The sequence below is a fragment of the Gopherus flavomarginatus genome, chromosome 5, assembly GCF_025201925.1.
Source record: "Gopherus flavomarginatus isolate rGopFla2 chromosome 5, rGopFla2.mat.asm, whole genome shotgun sequence".
NCBI classification, from domain to species: domain Eukaryota; kingdom Metazoa; phylum Chordata; order Testudines; family Testudinidae; genus Gopherus; species Gopherus flavomarginatus.
The window spans coordinates 55446523-55472844 of NC_066621.1; the positions used below are offsets into that span (position 1 = coordinate 55446523).

General features: G+C 37.5%; 1 protein-coding gene across 5 annotated transcripts in view; it reads left to right on the forward strand.

The window, feature by feature from the left end:
* PLEKHA7 (pleckstrin homology domain containing A7) overlaps window positions 1–26322 on the forward strand; it is a 295587-nt gene that overhangs the window by 88878 nt on the left and 180387 nt on the right. Inside the window, exon 1 of one of the 5 annotated variants that reach the window (XM_050957096.1) lies at window positions 24963–25158. The exons of the other annotated variants lie outside the window; for them this stretch is intronic. Coding sequence (XP_050813053.1) covers window positions 25088–25158 — 71 coding nt within the window. The 5' untranslated portion in view covers window positions 24963–25087. Of the gene's footprint in view, window positions 1–24962; window positions 25159–26322 lie in introns of those variants that run through there. 5 annotated transcript variants of the gene reach the window in all.

The window sequence follows — 26322 nt, forward strand, 5'->3', positions numbered from 1 at the left end:
ATAGATAGAATGTCATGGCATACCAAGTATAATATACAAAGATGTACTGGATATGCACATTTTTCTGGTATACCTGGTTTTGTTCAGTGTTGACCAGTTACACATTCCTCCTGGTCTTAGTTTATACAGAATAGACAAATCTCATCTTTCTTCTCTGTGTGTGTTCTCCAATTTCTTATCCACTTCCAGAAGTGGGATAAGTGGCAACTTGCCTGAAGGATTTGTAAGATTCCTTCATTTAACTGCTGTGGTGCCTGAACTGAGGAATAGCAAGAATTGGCCTGCTGTTTTAGGGCCTGTCTATACGAGTAAATTGCACTGGTATAACCTGAACCAGCTTTTAAACCAATATAATTAATTCAGTGCAAAAGGCTGCACAGCCACTCCTGTTTTGGTTTAGCTTAAACTTATTCCTAATCAATGTAACCTAAACTGAAATAAACCACTTTTAAAGCGAAATAAGCTTGTCCACACAGTTTTTTGCACTAGTTTAATTTCACACCTTAAGTTATGCTAATGACATTTTTTTTTCTAGACAGACTCGTGGCAGTCATTTAGTGCTGTGGATCAGTAAGACAAAATGCAGCACTTTCAGTGTCCTCATATCACAGCTGTATTAGAGGTTTTAAAGTTGTATTTATTTCTAAGAAGTCATTTGAGCTTCTTCCATCTTTGAAGTGATGGCATTACTCTTTGTAATGCCCAAACATTTTAAAATTTGAGGGAAAATAATTCATCTGAATTTCCTAGAACTTCAGTGAAAGTCTCAATTTGCCAGTTGTTCATGCAAATAGATGTTTACCTTGCTTTTATAGTTTATAAACAAAACCTTTTTCTTGATAAATGAATTGCGTTGTAAGTGAGGTGCCTCCACAAACAGAGACCTCAAAAGGCAAAATGTTCCGCAGTCTGACACTGCTCTTGTCTGAGTAAACTCTATGCAGTACTTTGCAGTAGTGTTATTGAGTGAATAAAAAGCTAGTAGATAAATACATAGGTGAGAGTATGAGAAAAGGATGGTTTACAGCTAATTTAAATACTTTCAAGAGCAGTTCTGATTTCACTGTTGTTCTTGAACAAGGGGGTGGGTATGTTGCCACTAAAACACAATTCGGGATGGTTTATGCTGCCATCATGAGGAGATCTCTTAAATATGATTAACTTCCTCTGTACATAGGTGTTTATTCTGTCACTTAAAAATAATTCAGTATCATATAGGTGAAAAGGCAGATGCAACCATATTTAAAATTTCTTGAACAAATTTGTGGCATTAATAGCATACTGTGAATTAAATTCACTGTAAGAAGAGATGATTTTAGAATCTTCCAAGCCCTGGCACTTGGAAAATGTAAGGTGAAATGTAAGACAGAATATTTGTGTTCATGGCTCTGTGTTGCTGATGCACAGCCCAGCTTGCAATAAGCTTTTTTGTGGGGTTTCTAAGAAAAGATGCATAAGAATACCCTTGCATTTTTCCAAGAAACGAACAGACTGTGGCACTCAAGTCAGAGAACAAAAATTCTTCCAAAATAACCAACCCACTTAGAGTTTGGATGTAGCACTTGTTTGTATTTTAAAGTATTCTACTTAATGTTTGGGAACTTCGGTAATGGCTGGCAATGGGCAATTAAAAATGGGAAACATTATAACTAAATTATAGTAATTATTTTGGTATATTTCATCAGAGTATACTAAAATTTTGGGACAAAAATTTGAAAACCACACCAAATATGGGGGTACACAGCAATGGTCTCTGATGTTTGACTAACATTCTGTTTATACAGTCTCAGTGCACAATAATAACCCCGTTTGTGTATTTCACAGGTTAATTATTTGTTATGTAATGTGTTATATCTTTTTCGTTCCTTTGAGTGTCCTTTTCCCCTTTGTATTGTAGGTCAGGAATGCCAGATAACTGTTTTCTCTACCTTCTTCCCTTCTCTATACTGTTCACATACATCTGTTTTCCCTCTTTAAATAACCCTAGAATGTTCTACAGTAAGAACCCAAAATCTGTTTATATGTAACCTCACTCTCTCTCAACAAAATAAAACAAACATACAAAGACCCCCAAGACCCTAGCCAGCCAGCCAGACTAATTTCTACATTGTTGGTTGCTGTTTTGGAATCTCCTTTGTTTCTTCATCCTTTTTAAATGAGGTGACCAAAACTGAAAATGAATAATTAAAGTTTGAATAAATCAACATATGTAACACATTTGTGGCCAGTTTCTTTTCAAAAACATAGCCAATGCAATTCTCATGTTTTCAGCATTTAATTTTCATTCTCTTTCAAACTTGCAAAGGGCTATTATTAAAAGTTACATCAGTTTCTTTGCTGATGATATCTTTTTCGATTATATTGGAGAACAGATTATCCTGTTCCTTCTCCTTTGTGTTTGGCTGCTGACACTGATTTTTAGAGAAAATCATGTAATATATTAGTAAGCTTTTTAATTGTAAAAGTTTTGTTTAAATTTCAGTTTCAAGGTTTTATGTTTCTGACCTCTCAGATTTACATCATAAATGGTAAGAAAACCTATTTGAGAGAGATACAAGGAACCCAAATGGTAGATATACCCAGAGCTACTTTTGGGTGATATGCCAGTGATTTGGCCACATGTAATTAGTATGCTTTTGTTAGCTACTGCATATTTGTGCTAGACATACTTTTTTAAATAACCAAACTTGTTTTATTTAATTTCCTAACTATACATACTTTTGTATCCCATATCATCAGTTGCTGCAGAAGATGGTATTGCTGTCTGAGATCAGAGCTGATCCTAATCTAGTCTACTCATCTGTAAGAATGGGGAATTAATTGCTTTGCACTGATTGGCTTGTACTTTTTTTTTTTTAACTGACATGTAATTTCTTTAGGGTGTATCCATCATCAGAAACTGAGAATGATGGATCAAGTGATTTTTTTTCTTCATTATTTGGTAGATGTTTCAACATGAAAGAAATTTAACCATTAGACTTTGACAATACCAAAGTTTTGGTTTTGGCTTTTAGGGGAGGGGAAGTTGCCTTCCACTCTGCAAGCCCTACTCGATTGGAGAATCAAGTAATGAGTTGCTGAAGTTATATGGATTCAGGCTATGTATGTTCCAAGCACTTGCTTCCCTTAATGATGGCATTGAGTCTAAACAATTATAAATATTTGGTTTTGTTGGCTTTTGTCATGTTTAGTGAAGTTGATGCTTCCATATTAATTTTTGTTACAAAGCTTAACTTTACCTTTTTTACTGAAAGCATGGTCCACGCCTCATCCCTCTCAGATTTTGGAAGGCGCTTCAGATTCTTAAATCTTGGGCTGAGTACAGTAGCTATCTTTAGAAATCTCACATTGGTACCTTCTTTGCATTTTGTTAAATCTGCAGTAAAAGTGTTCTTAAAAAGAACATGTGCTGGGTCGTCATCCAAGACAGCTATAACATGAAATATATGGCAGAATGCAGGTAAAACAGAGCAGGAAACATAACTATTCTCCTCGAAGGACTTCAGTCAAAATTTAATTAATGTATTTTTTTTTAACGAGCATCATCGGCATGGAAGCATGTTTTCTGGAATGGTGGCCGAAGCATGAAGGGCCTTATGCACGTTTAGCATATCTGACATGTAAATATCTTGCAATGCTGGCTACAAAAGTACCATGTGAATGCCTGTTCTCACTTTCAGGTGGCATTGTAAACAAGAGACCAGCAGCATTATCTCCGGTAAATGTAAACAAATTTGTTGGTCTTAGCGACTGGCTGAACAAAAAGTAGGACTGAGTGGACTTGTAAAACTTTAGCGCCTACGTTGTTTTGTTTTTTAGTGCAGTTATATAACAAAAAAATACATTTGTAAGTTGCATTTTTATGATAAAGAGATTGCATTACGGTACCTTTATGAGGTGAATTGAAAAATACTATTTATTTTGTTTATCATATTTACACTGCAAATATTTGTAATAAAAATAATATAAAGTGAGCACAGTACACTTTGTATTCTGTGTTGTAATTGAAATCAATATATTTGAAAATGTGGAAAAACGTCCAAAATATTTAATACATTTCTACTGGTATTCTGTTGTTCAAAAGTGTGAATAAAACTGCGATTAATTTTTTTAATCGTGATTTATTTTTTTGAGTTAATTGCATGGGTTAACTGCAGTTAATTGACAGTCCTACTTTTTATTAGAAAAAAGAGAGGACTTCTCAGCTGAGTGATTGTTTTGGTAAATTGAATGCTAGAGTGATTTTTTACTTGTGTTAGAATCCCCTAAAGACAATAGTTTATAATGGAAACTTCATCTCATTCTAACTATCACAGTAGGAACAACTACTATAAAACCAAATTAAATTACCGCTTGTACTTTTCTCAATATTCTGAGGTTATAGAGAATGTTAACTAATCTTCAGTCTATTGTATAATCTTCAAAATAACAGGCTTTAATGTTCTTGGAAATGAGAAAATGCATTCAGTTTTTGGAATTTCAGTATACGTGCGAAGACAATGCTTTGGTCTTTATTCAGGTTATATTGCTGAAGCTGAAAATATTAGTCTATTCTCAGTTTTAGCACTTATGTTCTACATTTGCAGTATAAGCCTAAGATTTGTATTTTTTCCATTTTAGAGCATCACCTAGTTTTGTGGGTTGCATATTGTGCACTGAAATTCTATGGTTATAATTCCCTACATTCTTTCGTGTGAAATATTATACATCAATGCACTGGTTTCTGTTTGAATTTCTGATAAAGTTAGTATAACCAAACCAGCTGTTCCCTTTTTAAATAGGCCTTGATTGTCTGGTAATTTTCTTTGAAGTATAATACAAGAGATTTGTAGGTTTTGCATTGTCTAACTCTGAGCTTGGTTTATGAATCTCTGGCACAGCTTTTCTTTTAAGAAAAAAATAAGGATCCCAAGGACACTTCTAATGAGGGATCCAGCATTTTGTGTAATTATAATTTTCAGGCAGTATTGTAGGCTGCTTCTCAACCCTGTCCTCTTTGAAAGCATGATTAAAAATACAATAAAAAATAAGAGTAGTTACTTTGATAATGAGAAAATCCAGAATTATGGTAGTAAGGATTTTTAAAGATAGAGAAATAAATGAAACATGAGTTTTAGAAGGGATATAAACTTTTTCACCAAGACATACACCAATCCCTAACTAAGAAAGTTGAGAAGAAATTTTCCCGGTAGACCTGTTGAATATTTTCCCACTTCACATTTCTTATACTTCCTTCTGCAATATCTGGTATTGGCTACTCCTGCAGAGAGCCTGCTGGACTAGATGGATCATTGGGCTGATCAAGTAGGCCAAATCCTAAGTTTCTAAAATACTAGATGTCCGGGATGGAAGCAAAGAGTTGAGAGTAGCAGAGAAATTAAAGAGATTGTTAGGATAGAAATCATAAAATTGATGGTTTGGCAGAGAGGAAGAGAATGAGAGATGAATAGTGGCAATAATGGGGAGGGATAGGTCAGTGGTTTGAGCATTGGCCTGCTAAACCCAGGGTTGTGAGTTCAATCCTTGAGAGGGCCATTTAGAGATCAGGGGCAAAAATCTGTCTGCGGATTGGTCCTGCTTTGAGCAGGGGATTGGACTAGATGACCCGCAGATGTCCCTTCCAACCCTGATATTTTATGATTCTATGAATAAAGGGAATTCGGAGAGCATGGAAAGAAAAGTGGCCAGCACAGTGTTCAACATAGTATGTGGAGAGGCAGTCTACATCAAATAAGGATATTAATGAAAAGAAGCAATACCTAGCAGAATCACTTGGGTGGTTGTGGGGCAGTTTCTTGGATGTCTATTAAGTTACTATTTCTATGGCTCCATCTTTATCCAATGCCAGCTACAGAGACTAATAAGTATGAAGTTGTATCTTCTCTTGCTTCAAGAGCTTCATCACTTCTTCCCTCTCCAGAGCGTCCCAAACATTACCTATGTGAAATGGACAGGATTCTTGGTAGTTTTACCACAGTCCACAATGTGTTTGTAGTTTTGGGAGAGTTTATGACCTTATGGCCATTTTTGTTTTACTTTTTATAATATTAGTATACACATCCAGAGCACTGGGTTCATTAAATACAAATGTAAATAAAGTACTTCATGTTTTCAGGGTTTAGAAACAGTGCATAATGTTTCCTGTGACTTTCAGTATTTCATTTTATGTAGAAGTATATTGGTCAGAAATGCACATCAGAAGTGGTACAACTTTGTTCTGATCTAGCTGTAAAGCTTGTTTTTATCTGTCCAGTTGTTTCCTAATCTGACTATGTCCTTAGGAAAAATAACTTGACATGTTTTTTTGATGGACCATCATACCATTATGATGTCAAAGCAGAAAATAAGTTATGATATGATTCCAACTCAAAATACAAAATGTTAGAGGAATGTGGTGCCCGCAGTTGATGAGTTTTTACCTTGTGAGCTCCTGCAAGTAGATGTAATGTCATTTAAAAAATATTTGTTGTACAGTGTGGCCCATTGCTTCTAATTACAGTAAGAACATTCTATATGCTGGTAGGTTTTGATAATAACGCTTAGTATTTATACAGGGCTTTATATTTTCAAAGCACATTACTAACCTAAATCCTTACAACTCTCCCATCAGGTAAGTTAGGAATTACAGAATCATTTATACGCATGTGTGTGTGTATATAGATACTTTATAAGTATGAGAAATTAATTTTTTCGTGTTCTCACTGAGCAGAAAAAGCAAGAAAAATGTTTGCCAGGATTTACAGGTCAACTGGTGCAAGATGGCATTTTTTTTAGTCATCGTCTATTGCATTTACTTTCATTAAGTTGAATATACTTTACGTAAAATTAAAATACTTGACTTAAAAAAATTAAAACATTCTTTGACTCTTGAAAAATTATCAGGAAACTTTTAGAAACTTAACAGCTTGGCACGGCATTTTTTTTTCATACAAGCAGACATCTCATTGCCTATGTGAGGAGCTGGATGCATTTGAAACATGATTTGAAATAAGATATATGTCAACTTTATATGAAATTGGTTTACCAATTTATATACACAAAGTTAATGCCGCTAATTTCAAAAAGATTTGGAAATTAAGTTTCTAAATAGATTTAGTTTCAGTGGTGCCACCCTCTTGGGTGGACACTCCTAAACCAATGTAATGGATTATATTAGTTTAACTTATTTTAGTAACAAGCTCAGTCTATGCAGCCACCTCTTAAACTGATTTAGGGTTTCACCAATTTAAATCAATTTAGAAACTAATTTAGATAAATTGGTGCAATTTTTGTATGGAGCAGAGATTCAAGAGGGGAAAACAGTAGTGTGAAATGTGGATGCTTTTTTCAGTGAGAGTGGGATGAGGCATTAGAAATTCAGAGAAATCAGCAGTTCTGTCTTAACCTGGAAGTAGACTTGAATCCTTATCCCCAAACTGAATTTTTTTGAGCAGTTTAAAAAAAAAAAAGGAGGGAGGGTGGAGAGAGAGAGATATTGAACTTTGTCCTTTTAATTACTGTGCTTCGCTGCCAAATACTTATTAGTGTATGCTTGTGGTTTGCTGACAGTGTGAGTGGTCAGTGACTGACTGACAAGCTGATGGTTGCAGTAGTTGCTTCTTTACAGCAGATACTGTTACAAGTAAACAATTATAGGTGTGTATTTTGTCACCACATCATTATTTGATTTGTCTTTGGACAGCTGGAAGTTGTTGGCTGAGACAAACTATCAAATTTGGCGTATTATATATTTTAGGAGATTTCTGAGAAACCTGCTATTCAAAACTACAAGGAAAATGGTATACTGCCCTTTATTAATACTCTGTCAATTATTTTAGTTGAATTACTCGGACTCTTACTTATACCTTTAAAAGTAAGCTATTTATTTAATATTATGTTTTTATAAATCTGTTTTGTTATGAGAATATCTGTTTTGAAAATTTGTTTTCTTATCCTGAGCAATTAGAACAGTTCACGAAATATATTTTTGGCATGTACTGTTAATGCTATGGCTTCTTACAGCAATTATATTGCAAGCTTGTTAAGTTTTTAGAGAACGGTAGGCTTGGGATTTGTCATTGTGGAGTTTGCTGTGAGGTTGATTGTTGTCCTTTTTAGAATTAATATTTTTGCTATTTCCTTTTGTGAAAGTGTGTAAATATGAAATTATATATTGTTTTGTAAAAGTAATTGGTGAAGGGATACAGAAGAAATTCAAATGCTTTGTGGAATAGTTGGATTCATCCAGTGATCTGAAGCTCAGGTACAAAGCTCAAGGAAGTTATAAATACTGCCAGGGAATTAGTTTAGTTATTTCTTATAATTTATCAAACATAGTATTCTCCATATTTGTGCATGTGTCCTTTCCTTTCTACTATTGGCTTTTTTTCACAACATCTTATACAGCTTACTTTTTTAATTCACGTGAGATGACATGAGATTTTTCAGTTGCTGTGAGTATGAATCATTGAGTCCTTATGCTTGAGAGGATGCTTCTGAATATATTTAGGTCGTGTTATTTATTGTGAGGTTTTTTTTTTAGAAAAAAGACAATGTATTATTCCAGAACAGAGAAATTTCCCACATCATCGAAACATTTTTTCTTACAGTTGTACTTTGGAAAGATTATAACTTTTTGGTTTCCAGGAATATCTCTGGGTTTTGCCACTCCAGAATTTTTACATTCTAAAAAAATGTTTAGTAATATGTCTGTATAGTTAAATATATGTGACAAAACACATTTTATGTTGCCAATTATTTATGAATTATAAGATTTATTTGTAGTCCATCTGAAGGGGTGACTTATCTTATAAAACACAAACTATTTTAGTATAATAGAATTTTAAAGGATACCAAAGCATTACTTGGGCAATTAATTGGTGAATAGTTTTCTCTCAGATCAAAAAAATATGACAAAGAATACACCAGAAATAATTATAAATTCAGTTCTTAAAGCAGCACAGAATGCAATGGTTAAACAATAGTAAAGGCTTTGCAGGATGAGGCCTGAAATTTTTGATGTTTTGGTGAATAAGATAGATGTAACTCAGTTTCCATTTGTATGCAAAACCATTGTTTTCTCATGTTCGGTTTTATCTATTAAATTAGAATGTTTGATTATGTCATTTAAAGTTCTAAGAATAAGAACATGGAACAAATGTAAGCATCATAAATGCAGCCATAAGCCTGTTTAATTAAGCAAAAGAAAAACTTCCTCAGAAAAAGTGAGATGAGGAGCTCTTAGTCAAAACTATGTATGTCGTTCTGTAGTCTTGTATGCAAAAGAAATGAGAGAGAGGAACAAAAACCCCAAACAAACAAAAAAGACTCCTGACAGGCCAAGTCCATCCTTGGGGTAAATTTTATTGACTTCAATGGATTTACACTGTGAATGAGTTTGGTCCATTGCTTTTAATGTTCAAATTAAAATAGGTTCAGATTACTGTAAACAAAGACATACACACAACTTTACATATAAGAGTTCTTAAAATACTTTGTCTTTCTAGGGATTAATTTATTAACTTTCCTTTTATCTGAGATTTATTTTCTGCATCCTCAAAATGACCTTCAGCCTGTTCTTATATGCCTGAGCCAAACAGTGGCAATACTAAAAATATTTTATCAAGAATATTTCAGATTGTTTGTAGAAGGGATGTTAATTGAATGTCAGCCAGCTCTGTTTAGAAAGTCTTAATAAGGAAAGATTATTTTGAAAGCACTCTCATTATCACTGCATTGACTGAGTTTATTTGTAAGCCTTATCTTTTCCATTACTTCTGTTCTAAGGGCTTGTCTACATCAGAAAGTTGCAGCGCTGGTGAGGGAGTTACAGCGCTGCAACTTTGAAGGTGTACACATCTGCAGGGCACCACCAGCGCTGCAACTCCCTGTTTGCAGCGCTGGCCGTACTCCCGTTTTGTCTCGGGTGTAGAGGATCCAGCGCTGGTGATCCAGCGCTGGTAATCCAATGTAGACACTTACCAGCGCTTTTCTTGACCTCCGTGGAAGGAGGAAGCCTCTGGTAATCAAGCGGGTCTCCTTTCCCGGTTTGCTCTCTCGTTCCCGGAGCCCAGAGCAAGCAGGTCTCCTTCCCTGCGGTTTGCTGGGTGGCTCCGGGAACGAGAGAGCAAACCGCGGCGAAGCGGGTCTCCTTTCCCGGTTTGCTCTCTCGTTCCCGGAGCCCAGAGCAAGCAGGTCTCCTTCCCTGCGGTTTGCTGGGTGGCTCCGGGAACGAGAGAGCAAACCGCGGCGAAGCGGGTCTCCTTTCCCGGTTTGCTCTCTCGTTCCCGGAGCCCAGAGCAAGCAGGTCTCCTTCCCTGCGGTTTGCTGGGTGGCTCCGGGAACGAGAGAGCAAACCGCGGCGAAGCGGGTCTCCTTTCCTAATACAACATTTAAAATGTTAAAATTTGAAAGCAGAATGAGTGAATTTTGATCTTAAAACTGTAAACCTCTTCCATAACAATCCAGATATACTATACATGACAGCATAATTTAAAATAAATTATATATGAGATCATGTTATAACTGTCTTCAACATGTATAAGTCTGATGATGTAGCTCTTATCAGAGTCCTTAACACACAACACTGGCTTCTAAAAGTAATAAGATATTATGTAAGAGTAATGGTCTCTTGAGAAGATTGCCTTCAGGTTTTCTTGGAAGTCAAAAATAGACTTCAACCATATCATGAACATGTTATGTATAATGAAATACATTTAGAGGGGCAGGGTTAGGGTTAGGGTAAACAAAGTACAGTTTGGAAACAATGTAGTCTTAGGTTGTGTCGAGATATTAAAGGCAACATTAGTTAATATTGCAGTGTGTGAAAGCAAAGACATAGGAACTTTCTGGTAGTTCAGATATCAGTAACCTTAATCTAGAATAATCAATATGTATATCTGTCCAGTATAAATAGTCCTCATATAGGATAAAGCAGATCAGTCCAATTTCAAGCTGTGCTTGTTTTTATTTGCAAGGCTGTTGGATGTTATGCTTCCCAAACTCAAAGAATAAAGCATGTTATTTTAGTTCAGATAATTTACTTCAGATTTAAAAAAAACAAATAAATGAAAATACTTTATGAAGAGAAGCAACAGTGATATGATGCCATATTTTTACAGTGCCTCCACAATGGGACTCCTGGGGCCCACCGAAATATATTGAATAAAAATGGTATAATGTTTATGATTCTTTTGCCTGTATTCATTCTGGGCCTGTCCAAATTCTGCTGAAATCTGTAGTCCTGACTTTTCAAATTTGGGAACATATTTAGCAATCAAATCCTGCTTTCTGAATGTTGAAATGGGCGCTTACATGCCTAAGATAAGTATTAGGGGTTCTTGAATGCCAAAAATGCAGATTTGGACGTCTGAAAGTACTGACATTTGAAAGCTGCAATTGTAAATTATTATCAAACAAGTTGAAACCAGTATGGCAGGTTTTCTTTGAACTCCCAAATGTAAGGTATTACTGACAGTGCATCTCCGCAAGAAGTATAAGACTGTTAATTCAGTTCTTGTTGAACCTCCTTCCATGTTTGGAGACTCTTACACATATATGTGACATTCCCCAGGGAACAATCTGGACTGTTGAACATACTGCTCTTAATTCTCTATCCTGGTGTGCCTTTTACACTGCTTTGTTGTCAGAACATCCATTCCTGGCTGATCACACAGCCTTTAGCATGCAGTTTCACTCCCAGCTAAATACATGAGCACTCTGACCAGTCACTTATGAATTACAAACAGGACGACAAATGGAGTTCCCCCCACACTTTAATCCAAACTCGCTGGTTAAGATAAAACAATAAGATAAGTTTATTAACTACAGAGAGACAGATTTTAAATTATTACAAGTGGTGATACATTAAAGTCAAGATTGGTTACAGAAGAAAATCAAAGGGTAAAACACAAGCTAATACCTTACTCAGTGGTCCCCAACTTTTTTTGTCTGGCAGATGCCAGATGACGAGCCATGGAGGACCGTGGCAGTGGATGAGCATCCGCCGAAATGCTGCCGACAAGCATCATCATTCAGAGGCATCACTGCTGAAATACCGCCAAAAATCAATGGCATTTTGGCAGCGACGCCTCTGGATGATGCTACCTGTTGGTGGCATTTCAGCAGATGCTCGTCCGCTGGCCAGTACTCGGGCGCTCTTAGATGTCCTGGCGGGCGCCATGACGGACACTGTGTTGGGGACCCCCGACCTAACTTAACAAGCTAAGCCAAAGGTTTTCTCTCACCATACACTGTGGTAAATTTCAGAGGCTGGATCTCCTTTCAGCCTGGGACCCCTCCCCCTTAATTCAGTTTTTTGAGAGGAGTTGATGTCATAAGCAGAGAAGAAAGAAGAGAGAGGTGAAGTGTCTCTCATATTTATACCATTTTCACCTCTTTGAGGGTTACCACCAGATGGGGTGCAGGCAACAAGTAGTCTCTTGTGGATGTGAGGGTTGAACCGTCCCTATAATGAAACACAAATTTATTGTTTACAGCTTCCCATTGCTGGAGAATGGCTGCATAAGCCTGTGATAGCTCTTTAACACCTGGCTGGAGTGCCAGTGAGTCTTTATCTGTGAAAAACTTGTTTGGGCCTGCTTTACTTAATCTTGGAGCATGTTATAACAATTCTATACAGTAGCATCTTGTAACTTTACAATCAATACTGATACACATTTTACCAGGGCAATAATGTTCAGCAGATTAAGACATTTCAAATGATACCTCACAAGGCACACTTTGTTGGTTATATATTGTGGATTATATATGTATTTTTGTTGATTGATTATATATTGTGGATCATCTACAAGGACTGAAAAAAATTCTGGAGTAAGTGTCATGGGGCTTGAGATTGCCCCTGCACATGGTGCTGAAGGATTCGATCCACCAATTTTGGGTTAACCAACATGCTAACACAGAAAAAATAAATTAGCAACAGAATTTATCTTATTCTTGTAAAAGTGATGACCTTAATAGTATATACCATCACAATGAATAAGCCTATTAACTACTTCATGTAAGAGAATGGAATCCTATAACAACCCCCCCGCCCCGCCCCAAGAACATTGTATGAATAAGTAACTGAACTGAGAGAAATCAGACCTGCAATCTTATTGTCCTCCCATCCACCTCTCTACCCATTGTACTACAGTCATGTACTGTGTTCATCCATGTCTTCTTCCTTTTCTTCCCTCCCATACCCTCTCTTCATTTAGAGGCTGTTGTTTCTCCTTTGCTGTTGACCTCACACTGTTTTTGCTTTCAGGTAAGCATAAGTCAAGTTGTTAGAGTCATAGCTTGCTCTGCCATTAACTTGTGATGTGACCTGTCAAGTTACTTAAGGTATGTCAGTAAAGATTCGGCTTCTTTGGTGCTGTCAATGGTCTAAGCTCCTCCATAGACCAGGTGCAAGTTTAATAACATTGTGTCATCAAATCCTGTTTACAGCCTGACATTCACCTCTCTGACTCAAGTTTCCATCTGTAAAATGAGGACAATTCAATATCTGTTTACTTGTTTGTAAGCCTTTTTAAGATCCTCAGCTGAAAGTTGCTGTAAATGTGTGTGTATTTGTGATTCCTTCTCAGGATGCCCAAAACCTCCATACTTCAGTGAGAAAAAGATTTGCTGGTGCTAACCTGGGAGACAGCTTCCTGTCACCTCAGGCTGTTAGCTACCCCAGACAAACTTCTCAGAACTTGCCAGCCCTTACTTTTCCTTATAGGTTAACGCACTGTGTACTCCAGTTCCTGAACGTCTCAGGAGCATCCCTCTGTAATATCCATCCTTCGGCACTGGACACAGAGAAATTACCAAGCTCACTGTCTACCAAGAGACACTGTACACACTAGCCTGTTTGGTCCAGCTGATTCAGTTAATATTACAAGACTGAGATAAACATATTCATGCTTTTATTATAAATGTATTAATAAAGAACAGTGATTTAAGGGATACTGAGTAGGGGTAGTGGAAACAGAACTGGTTACAAATAAATCAAAAGTATAACATGCTTCTAAGAGACTAAGCGTAACTTTAGCAGGCTAGACTCCTACTCAAACAGTTCTCTCCCAGTCCTTTTGCAAGCTTGCTGATTTTCAGTCAAATTAGGATCCAGAGTTTTCATTAATCACCCCCTATACCAAGAATGTTCCTCAGCAAAATTGGATAATGAAATGTTGTTTGCTTCTCCTTATAGTTCCCAAAGTTTATTGTCTTTGCTTCCAAAGTCAAGATGAACTCCTGGGTTTCAGACTCCGCTGTCTTCCAATGCTGATTTCACATCCCCAACCAACAAGTTTTTCCTGTTGACTTGTATGCAAATACAGCTCCTGTTGTATCTGGCTTCACAATTCTCAATTTACATTACAGAGAAGGAGATAACTGCTTTCCCTCCTGTATGGAAGAAAACCTGGCTCTCTCTTTTGTTTGGTGACAGGCTTTAAAGCATAACACCAGTAACTGTCAACAATTCCTTTTATAGTGTTAATACATACATTTTTGCAGTGATATTAATGATAAGTGTGTTACCAGCTTTCATATGGTACCTTAAAAGACACACTTTATAGATGAATACTATGACCGTGATGTCTTAGGTGTAGTGAGTTTCTCAGGCCTGGTAGGAGTTGCCGACGTAGAATAATGAACCACCAATGGGCCTATGTGCCTCAGTATTGCATGATTTGTCATTTTTCCACTTGAGTGAGCAGATAAAGATTGCAAGGAAAATAGGTTTACCTATATTTAGCAATGGCAAAAATGTTTTTGTCCTTATCATTTGCCTATGTGCTTTTCATCCCATTAATGGTACAGAAGAACATCATCTAAGAAATCTGCAGTGAAGCAGTCACAGCAGGATTTAAAACTCTAAGGATTGATTATGCAAACGTTTATGCATGTAAAGACCACCTACATAGGTAATGGTTTTCAGGATTAGATCATTTAATGCCTTTGTTTGAGATTCTTTACTACTGGAATTAATAATACTATGCAATTGTGAAAGTGAACTTTCTTTATATAGGTTTTATGATAAAGGCAATCACTTTAACAGGCAGGATCCACTTAGTAAAACTATATGCTTTTTTATTCCCAAGATTGGGATGGGTTTCAAATAAAATAGGTTTTATAAAGTCAAAAGAGTTTGATTCGTAACTATATCAGATACTATGCCTTTTAAACAAGATTATTTTTCTCAAGTAGAGAATCAGTTTAGCAGGAATATGGAAATTGCCATTGCCATTGGATCAGACACTTAATTCATCTAGTCCAGTATCCCGTCTCCAACAGTAACTAGCATGAGATGTCTCCAAGGAAGGGACAAGTGAGCACCACACAGGCAGATGTGGAATAATCTGCTTCTCGAGTGACTCTCCTCCTAACTCTTACTTGTTATAGATCTTAGGCCCTGAAGCATGAGAATTTATATCCCATGAAGCTTCTTTTTGGTTTTTAATATTTTCTGTGATAGCTTCTGGATATTCTTGATGTCCACAGAAATGTCCAATTCCTCTTTGAATCTTGATGAGTTCTGGGCTTCAAATATTGGGATGGGGTACCACTGAGCCCTCTGACTCACCAGCCTGGGCTCCCCCTCATACTGTGCTGCTGTGACAAGCTGTAGATTGCTCCCTCTCTTACACTCCCACCAGCATTCACATAGGTAGGGACACACACAGCTGCAGTTACATGCAGGCACCAACCAGCCACTGCATGAGCCAACAATAGAGAAGCTACAGCCAAGATAACCCCCACTTTCCAGGCATGCGCCCACCCACTGGAGTATAAACCCAAAATTATACTGTCTTGCACTGCACAGGTATCTGTACAATCTAAGCTCATAAATAATTCACCTCGCCCTCAATGTGGAGGAATACGCAATAAGCATGTTGTTGACCAAGCTGAGATTTTCCCAGACACTTCAGTCAAAGGCACACTGATTTAGATAAAGCAAAAAAACAAGTTTATTAACTACCAAAAGATAGATTTTAAGTGATAGCAAACCGATCAAAGCAGATTACCTAGTAAATAAAAAAAACCGCAAACTAAGCGTAAAATACTAGAAAGATTGGCAATGAATATGCAGTTTCTCACCCTGGCTGATGATACATGCAGTCCACTAGATTTCCATACACAGACTAGAAATCCTTTCAGCCTGGGACCAGCACTTCCCCCATTCTTTAGGTGTTTCCAGGAGTTCTCTTGTGTGGAGAGTGATGCCCCTAGATGATGTCACACCCCACCTAATATAGCTTTAACGTATGGAGGGAATCCTTTTGTTCCAAAAACAATTCTCACCCAGTTTGTGGAAAAATACAGGTATCAAAATGGGGTTAAGTGTCATGTGATCTGGTCACATGCCCTTGCTGAGTCATAGCAACCATTACTTACAAGCTGTCTAGAGCATTCGCAGGAAGGCTCACCTGGTGGGGGATAAGCTTCTCCTAAGGCCTGTTTTTCCTAATGCCCCATTACCCTGAATAGGCCCTTCACAACCAGCTGTCTGGTCTGGAAACATTTGGCCTTGTGGATGTCACCCAGGTGTAATCATATTTTGAAATACTGATACATAGTCAGCATTCATAACTTCAGATACGAAAATGCTACGTGCACACAAATAGGATAATCATATTCAGCAAATCATATCTTTTCCAATGACACCTTACATGACCCATCTTAAAAAAATGCACCATAATTATGTCATAATCGTATCAGAATCATACCTCCAGGATGAATATGGGCCATTGTGTCACAAATATGTCCTCTAACAAATGAGTTTCACAGTCTAATTATGCAGTGTGAGAAAGTATTTCCTCTGATCAGTTTTGAATTTGCTACCTTTCAGTTTCATTCAATGTCACTATAGTCTTGTATTTTTGAGACAGGAGAATACACGTTCCCAAACAATCTTCTCAATACCGTTCATTATTCTGTATACTTTAGTAATGTCTCTTCTCTAAAGAACACAATCTTGATCTTTTCAATCTCTCTTCACACAGGTTTTTCCATGCCTCCTACTCATTCTTGTCGCTGGTCTCTTGACCCCTCTTCTAATGCTGCAAAATCATTTTTGAGATGCGGATGACCAATACTGAATACTATTTCAGATGAGGGCAAACTCCTGATTTTATAATACTGTTATTTCTTTATTATTCTCCATTCCATTCTTTACCCATCTTAACATTTAATCTACTCTTTTTGACAGCAGCTTCACACTGAGCCTAGGTCTTCATTGAGCTGTCTTAAATGATGACCATGTCCTCTTCTTGAGCTGACAGTTAATTTAGAGCCTAGTAAGGTAGTACACATTTCTCCCTCTTATGTACATTGTAACTCTATTTTAAACTGTTTTTTCAGTTAGTTTGCTAAGTACATTAGGGATGATCTCAGGAATTACAGACCAGTAAAGACTTTTTAAAATATAGGTGTATAAGATTTGCTATCCTCCAGTCATCTCCAGTAGCCCTTTTTAAAAAGTGTGTGCATATTTTTTCTAGCAGTTCATTCTTAAGGTAGTTTAGAACTGTTGTATACCATCTGAACCTGGTGACTTATTTTGTTTGTTTAACCTTAATTTGTTTCAAGCACTGTAGTTTTCTTATTTGGTAGTTTGAGTGGAACATTTTATAGTCCATCAAACAGTATCAGTGTTTTGTTAAGTTTATCTTGATTGGCACTGGCTGTCAGTTTAAAACGCAGAAATAAAATATACATGTGATCAGACTCGGAATGAAACTTTTATTTGTCAAGTAAATATAGATCCAGGAAGTAGATTTGTACATAACAATAAGCTTGCATGAGGAAAAATATGCCCGGTTAGTTGGTCTGTTTTTTCGGTTTGCAGATATGCTTGTGTGTGGTGTCAATATCTACACTCACCCCTATTCAGAAAAACTTCCATAATGTTAAACTAGTATGTTATAATGGAGGGATCCCACTTTTAAAAATATATTCCAGTTTCAAGTCTGTGGTCTGCTTATAAACTCTCTTCCCAGTCTTAACTGTTGCTTAAAGTTGTCCAGTCTTTTAAGTATCAGGTTTATTCAAATTTAAAAATGTGGAAGAAGCAATAGAGTTCTTACTGTGAGCTGCAGGATCAATTAAATTTCTGATTTGTCTTTTTATAGTAATTAAAAGTGGGAGGCCACAGGAAAAAAATCAAGTATCCTGAGACCCACACCCTTAAAATATTTTAGCTGCTCTTCCTTCACAACACACCTTTAATCAGAGGGTTTCAAAGATGTAATTACAAAAACTGTGCTTAACAATTCACCTTTGCTGTGAGCAACTATTATCCTCATACATGTGGTGAAGTGGACACAGAAGAGCTAAATGCTGGAATGGTGGATTTCCTCAAACATATTGGAGCTCAGACCCATCTAATAAGCATTCCAAGATGTAAAGACTTTTTTTTTTGCTCTGGGGTAACTACACCAATGTTTCAAACTTAGAGTAAGCTTCACTAGCACGTCTCTTTTGACACCAGTGCAGTGTGTCTATGCTAAGAGTTTGCATCAGTGTATTTGAAGTGGCTGGCTGCAGCAGTGCAAAACTTGCCTGTTAAATTAAGCCAGGGGTTCTCAAACTGGGGGTCGGGACCCCTTGGGGTCACGAGGTTATTATGTGGGGTGGTCGCGAGCTGTCAGCCTCCACTCCAAACCCCACTTTGCATCCAGCATTTATAATGGCATTAAATATATAAAAAAGTGTTTTTAATTTATAAGGGGGTGTCACACTCAGAGGCTTGCTATTTGAAAGGGGTCACCAGTACAAAAGTTGCAGAATCACTGAATTAAGCCCTATGTAAGGCATAAAGGGCAGGGATTTCCCTACACCCCCTAGGGTGTGTGTGTGTGTGTGTGTGTGTGTGTGTGTGTGTGTGTGTGTGTACAGTCCCCTTTTCTCTCCTCTGGATTTCACCATAACCACCCCTCCACCCTGGTCAACTAGTTACATGCAGTGTTGCGTTGGGTTGGAAATTTGAATTGAAATTGAAACATTAATACACACTTTAAAAGCATATATGGTATATGATAAAATACATGTACCTCAAAAAGCATAATAGATTTTAAAAGTATGAAGAAAGACTAGCTTCCTCACACAGCTGTTGTTTTTCATGACAATGTCAGTGCATTCGTTCTGGTGATGTTGACTAACCTTATAATTTCAAATAATGATTCATAAGCAAGGCCTGAATAAACTCTCTTCTGACAGCTGGTGATGAACTGGGGGTGAGGAGAAAAGCTTCAGGACCAGACTGTATTTACATGAACACATCCACTCTGCCTAGGTATCCATCAGACAGATGTGTTGCCCAAGTGATCAGTTTTCGCTGGTGTTCGATTATAAATCACTTTAGTATTGAATGCAGGGGTAATTAAATGTTGTTGTTGTTGCATGGGTAAAGGAGGCAGCAGAACTGTGCTTAGCCTTTCCTGATTGATGGGATCACCCTCAGTGCTTAATTTGTGCTAAGGCTGAGCCCTGGCATCTCTAGGCTTGGCAGTTCATAGCCCCTGGACCTCTGGGCTTGCCACTTCACTGATGAATGTAAAAAACTTGCTTGAGGCCTGGCACCTCTTAAGCACTGGTCACCCTCACCTGAACTGACCTTGCTAAGCAGGAGGTTTGGATGCCAGATCCCAGTGGAGGGGAGGAGCAGGAGGGAGACAGGTGTTTTGCTTAGTGGTGTGGGCTCTGCCTAAGTGTCACGGGCTCTATTTAACTTGCCCCCTCCCCTGTTTAAATATAGAGCTGATTAGGCTCCACAGAGAGTCTTTTTTTTTTTTAAGTGACCACTAGAGCTGAAATCACTGATAATCAAGTCTAGGTGCTTAGTCCTGCTGCGGGACAGTGTTTCTGTGGATGAGACTGCCCATCATGCACTAGCAGTGAGGTTCGCCCACTGAGAGCTGAAATCATGAGAACTGAGTAGAACCTCAAGAGACAGACTTGCAGAGGTCACAGTGGCAGGTGGCAGCAGAAGTTGGCGGCACAGGGCCATCGGCAAGGCAGCGGTGGAGTGAATGGTCACATGACGAACAACAGCAGCCAGAGTGAGTGGCTGGAGTGAGCGCGAGCGGTTGAAAGAACAAGCAGGGTGCTTGCTTTCTCCCTCCCACCCAACCTCCAGGGTTGGAGGTGAACTCACACGAAAGCACCTCTGAACTCTGGGTCTCCACTGACCAAGGACAACTACAATAAGTGGGGTGTAGTGGAGGGAGATGAGAGGGGCACATTAAAAGAATATTTGTTTGGACTATATTTTACTGCTTCAGAATGCTAGATTTGTGACTGGGAAACTTGTATAAATATATGTTTCCTAGTAGGTCAAGATTTTTAAAATGCATTATTTGCCAAAGTCGTTAGCTCACATCATCGCTATCTTGAGAGGTTATGTTGGGAAGTTTCTGTGCTAAATTTTTTTTATTATTATATTATAATTAAATTTTGCATAAGAACGGCCATACTGAGTCAGACCAATGGTCCATCTAGCCCAGTGTTCTGTCTTCCAACAATGGCCAATTCCACATGCTTCAAAGGGAGTGAACAGAACAGGCAATCATTGAGTGATCCGTTTCCTAGCATTCACTCCCAGCTTATGGCGAACAGAAGTTAGGGACACTCTAAGCATGGTATTGCATTCCTGACCATCCTGGCTAATAGCTATTGATGGACCAATTCTCCATGAAGTTATTCAGTTCTGTTTTGAACCCTTTTACAGTTTTGGCCTTCATAATATCCCCTGGAAAAAAGTTCTAAAGGTTGACTGTGCATTGTGTGAAGAAATACATCCTTTTATTTTAAACCAGCTGCCTATTAATTTATATTGTGTTATGTGACAGAGTTAACCATACTTTCACTTTCTCCACAGCAGTCAAAATTTTATATACCTCTACAGTATCAGATCCCCCCCAGTCGTCTCTTTTCCAAACTGAAAAGTCCAAGTCTTTTTAATCTCTCCTCATATGGAAGCTGTTCCATATCCCTAATCATTTCAGTTGCTCTTATCTGTACCTTTTCCAATTTCAATATATCTTTTTTGAGATGAGGTGACCAGAACTGCACACAGTATTCAAGATGTGGGAGTATCTTTGTTTTTCATAGTAAAAGTGGAGGAGCTTGGTTTGTTAGGCCGATCAGCAAAGCCAGTGCTGACAACTTATGTGAAAAGGCTTCAGAACACCAAGCCTCTGGACCGCAGGGACACAGAAAGCCTTAGAAGCCAGTCACTGTAAAAGCCAATTTTAGAAGTACTTAATGAGGCTTTTGAGAATGCTCTAACAAAAACACAGTTTACGTGAACAAATTTGGCTTTTGCATCATACTTTCTATTTAAGCAAGAGATACTACACACTACAAACTGGAGGCCAATGTTAAGTCCATTGTCACTTGTTAATCCTGAAGTTGGACACCGGTTCCAAACAAGACTGACAAACGCTCACTATCTTTCTGCAAGAAACTCAGCTAACTGGTTAGAAGCATGTGATATAACAGCGAAAGACTCAGCAGTTGAAAAAGTGAAGAACTCTCTCACCACATTCAAAAAATGTGCATACACGGCTGATGAATGTACTTATGCAAATGGTAATCAAGTGTTAAGTCATTGTGGTTATCTTTATGTCAGTGGTAGTCCAATAGATGCATTTCTAAATGTTCAGCTTAGAGAAGATACATTGGCTGCATCTGTGAAAACCCACATCTTCGAAGAGTTAAATGCTTGTAAATTGAACCCCAAACAGGTGGCTGCTTGTGCATTTGATGGAATTGCAGACTTCTCTGGAAGACATAGTAGAGTACAAGTTTTTCTCAGAGAAAAGCAGTCTCTTCTATACACACTGTGGGGACCATCTATTCCAACTAGCACTAGTATGAGCTGCAGAATCTTTAAAAAAACATTTAAAAAGCCATCAATTTAATGTCTTTTTTATACTCTTTTATTTTATTTTATTTTATTTTATTTCCTCCCAGCAAGAATCCAAAAGGACTGAATGTCTTGGGAAAAATAGAAGATTCATTGGGACAGAAGTTCAAATTAGTTCAACCTGGGAAAACCTGTGGATTTCTCGTGAGGAGCTGTCCTTGGCTGTTGTCTTAAAATTATTGCAACAGTTATTACTGGCTTTGGAAAGTATTTACTGAAATGGGACAGACCTAAGTAGTGAGGCTGGTGAACTATTTTTGCTACTAAATTCAGAGCAGACTATCACCATTCTCTCTCTTGTAAGTCTACTGATGAAGCCACTTGGGTTATTAATGCCATCCAGGCTTCTGCAACAACAGTAGTAGATCTTTGTCCAGCAATAGAAGCTACACTTGGATTGATTGAAAACATACTGGAAGAAGCTAAGACTTCTGTCCAGAGGCTGACTAATGAAGGCACTTATATTGAATCCATATGTGAAGTGGACAAGAAGTGTTTGTTAATCCAGCTGAAAAATTACATAGACTTGATTCTTATAAATCTACAACAGCAACTTCTGGATTCTACTCAATGTCTGCCCAGCTTTTATGGATGCCTGTTGTCACAGAATTTGGGGGGAGACAAGGCCCTGCATCTCTGGCTTCCTGTGATTTACCATGAGTGTCAGCCAGCCAGTAAAACAGAAGGCTTATTTAGATGACAGGAACACAGTTCAAGACATGTCTTGCAGGTACAGACAACAGGACCCCCTCAGTCAGGTTCATCTTGGGGGGCCAGGGGAGGCCAGGAGGTTTGTCTGGCCTCCCTTCCATTTTCCCAGCCAGCCCCAAACTGAAACTCTCTAGTCCCTCCTCTCCCTTTGTCTCTTTTCCGGGCTAGGAAGTCACCTGATCTCTTTGCTCTCCAACACCTTCTGTTGGCACCTTTGTAGAGGAGGGGCCCAGGCGATTAGTTGCCAGGAGACAGAGGATCGGCCATTCTCTGTGCAGACCATATCACAGGGGCCCTTTTGGACTCTGCAGCAATCACACATCCTGATTCCCCCCCCACCTAGATACCTAAGAAATGCATAGGGGAAACTGAGGCACCCACACAGTATTCAGAGAAAACATTAAGAACATTCCCACTTCATCACATCTGTCTTATAAAACACCAACTGTTGAGTGGAATGAGGCACTACCAGCCGTGGGCTGCCATGTGATCAAGACAGAATAGAGAATTTGAACACAGAGTGGAATGTAATACAATGAACAAATGAAGATTTGACTTCAACTACTTCTTCATCATCACTAGTGGTTTGACCCAATCTTTGTGCCATGTTTCGTGGATTGAAAGAAGTAGGAATACCTCTCTTGCTACTCCCAGTCACAGTAGCTACAGTTGAGCATTCTTTTTTCTCATTGAATGGAATTTTGTGTTCTGAAAGAAGTCTCCTGCTGCCTGATCATGAAGAACTGGAAGTGTACCAGACATATAAGACGCCACCAAAGATGAATGCATTGCATTCGAGAAATTCATTAACAAAGTTGTGCAAAATCACAAGAAGAAAACAAGAAGGATTTAGATGTAGTGCTTCATAGTAGGCTTAAGTAGCCAACTTTAATTTGCATGATGATTTTAAAACATGAGTTAAATCTAATAAAATGATCAAAACATTTTTCAGGTTTTACTGTGGTGCCATACAACTTACCTTCGCCCTCATGGTCTCACCCCTTGTCGGTACTTACCTCCTGTAAATTCAGACACTCCCCCTAATTTCAATCCTGGGAAAAAACATAAAGCAGATTTGTTGGATGAAATGTGGAAATCTTTAACTTTACATTTTGATATGAACAAAAAACCAAACATCTTAAAATTGGTTGATTTCACTATCAGATCAAATTTGCTCTGAAATGTAGGCATTTTAGGATACAACACACACACCTTTTTTTTGAAGGTCATCTTTAAACATTACCCTTTGCAGGCCAAACTTTGAACCATTTTCATAGTGAATGAGAAACTGACCAGAAATTTAAAGTAAACAAAAATGAAGTTGATTCCTTTTTTTATTTCCAAGATGAGAAACAAAAAGAAATCAGAAATAGTAAATCATAATTTAGATGTTTTAAATTCCCCTTTTAGTATTTTTGCTAGCATATGTAAGGAAATGTGTTTTTTAACCTCAATGTCCTTTAAAATTATATGGTACTAAAATTAAAACCCACATCCATCCTCCATTTTGGCTTATTGGAAGGACATGTACAAATTCTTCAGTGTAAAACTAATAAATACTATGTATGGTTCAAACATTTTCAACATAAGCATTATGGTACTGTACTAGAATGGAGAGGCTTTAGTAACACTGCGTTGCTCATGTTTTTTTCCTGCTTTTTATTCAGTTTTTCTCCCTTCCTCTTTAAGAGGAAAACACACACACACTTCAAAATTACTTCATTTATATTCTCTGTTGCCTAAAGAATTTTGTCAGTATGATTTTAAAAAACAAAAACAAGAAACACAATACCTTTTAGCTGAGTTGCCAGAATAGTGGGATATGGTTTCTTTTTAGCACAGAGGGATTCTGTCATATTGCTATAATGCGGTGTGATGTTGATTTGAGATGGTTGATAAAATAACTATATAAATTGTTAGGGTTTTGTTGAAATGATTCTGAGAATTTTGTAATAGAGATTCAAGGTCATATCCTAGATCTTATATGCATTTCCAAGGGAGTTCTTGTCATGGGACTAAAATCATGTTTCCCCTGCAGTCTTGATCTTCTTTAGCTGATAGGAGGGATTTGCAGCATTGGCAATAAGTTCTGCTGGTTGCTGGCTGGCTGCCAAACCAAGGCTGCTGTTTCAGACAGCAGGTCTCTCTCTTTTTCTCTTCAGCCTTACATGTGCTTTCTTTACAAGAAGGATGCACTGCAGGATTTTATTTCTGATTAGAAATGAGAGAGACTCTTTTTTTTTTTTTTAAGGAGATGATTACGTTTGTAATTTTGTGTCATGTGATGTCATGAGGGTGTTGGCTTTTAGGAATTTCAGGAAGAAGTAGTCTGATATGCAGTCAGAATTTTAAGACCTTTGAATATGCACTTGGTTTCTCTTCAGTTATCCTCTGAACAAGTCTACAGATGGATGTTTGTACTTAATTCTTTGGTAAGGAATATGGAAACACTTTAAGTGGGTACAATTCGTAAAGGCAATGTGTAGTCAGTCTCTATTTTCAAACTCTGTTCCTGAACCAGGATATCCTTTCTACCAGGTGTCAGACAGGTATGTATGTGTTTTCAGTTTTCATTCTGTTAATGTTCTTATGTAAAGCTGTACAATAGTGTCTGTCTTGCTAGTAGCAATTTTAATGGTTGGGTGACTGAAAATGTGTTAAATTAGAGAAATAAGGAAATCAAATTTGCATGTGCTTTGTATGTGCCTGATCTATATGATTGAGTTTTCAAAATCTGTTTTCATTTTAAGCAGGAAGTTTATTTTTATGATCAGGGTTTTATCTGAGGTCTTAAGATTACACTAAGTGTTTTGAAATCAGTGCTTCATGAACAAATGAAATTTTAGCCATAGAAATTTTTTCCTAAATAGTTAATGTATTTGGATCATTTATTGGAAGGATAAATTTCGATATTGCTGAGAATTGGAATGTCATGCACACATTTCTAGTAAACATTGTTTGATCACATGAAACAATTTCTTAGTGAATCACTCATGCTAAATAATGAGTTCATTCATGTTTGTAGTTATGCTTTATAAAATGAGACACTTCACAAAACGTGCATATTTAAAAAGCTGGTAAATGCGGATTTTCAGATGATTTCTTATCATGTATGCTGTTTAGTGTTTACCTTTGTCATACATCTGATCAGTTTGACCTTTTTCACAGTAAGTCCCAAAATAACTTTTGTCAGACATACTGACAGTGAAAGAATTAAAGTTTAAAAAGTCATTATATTGTTATTGCTAGTACTGAAGATTGCAATATACCACAGAACAATTGGAGTAAATTTGTTGCATTCTCAACCTTTGATAGTTAAAATACCTCCGGTTTCTGGCACACCTTTCTAAAGGAATGCGGTCTTTGTTCATTGTGTCTGTTTGAAGTCTGTGACTTTTTTATGGCTCAAGAATGACACAGAGTGAAAACTTGAGTTGAGCCAGGAGCTTGTGCTATTACACATCGTTTTGTAATGTATTTGAAGAATGGTGTAGGAGAATAAGTTAATAATGAACATGTTCATATGCAGAGAATGCACCTTGCAAATAGTATTTATAAAATGTTTATTCAAACAGTGGTTTCTCTTAGTGTCATAAGGAATAATGTTAGATCACATTCACAAGCAGAAAACTACTTAATAGGTGAATGTGCATATTACCTAGGAAGCAGAAACTTGAAGACTTAGGGTTGGTCTACACTGCAGCTCACATCAA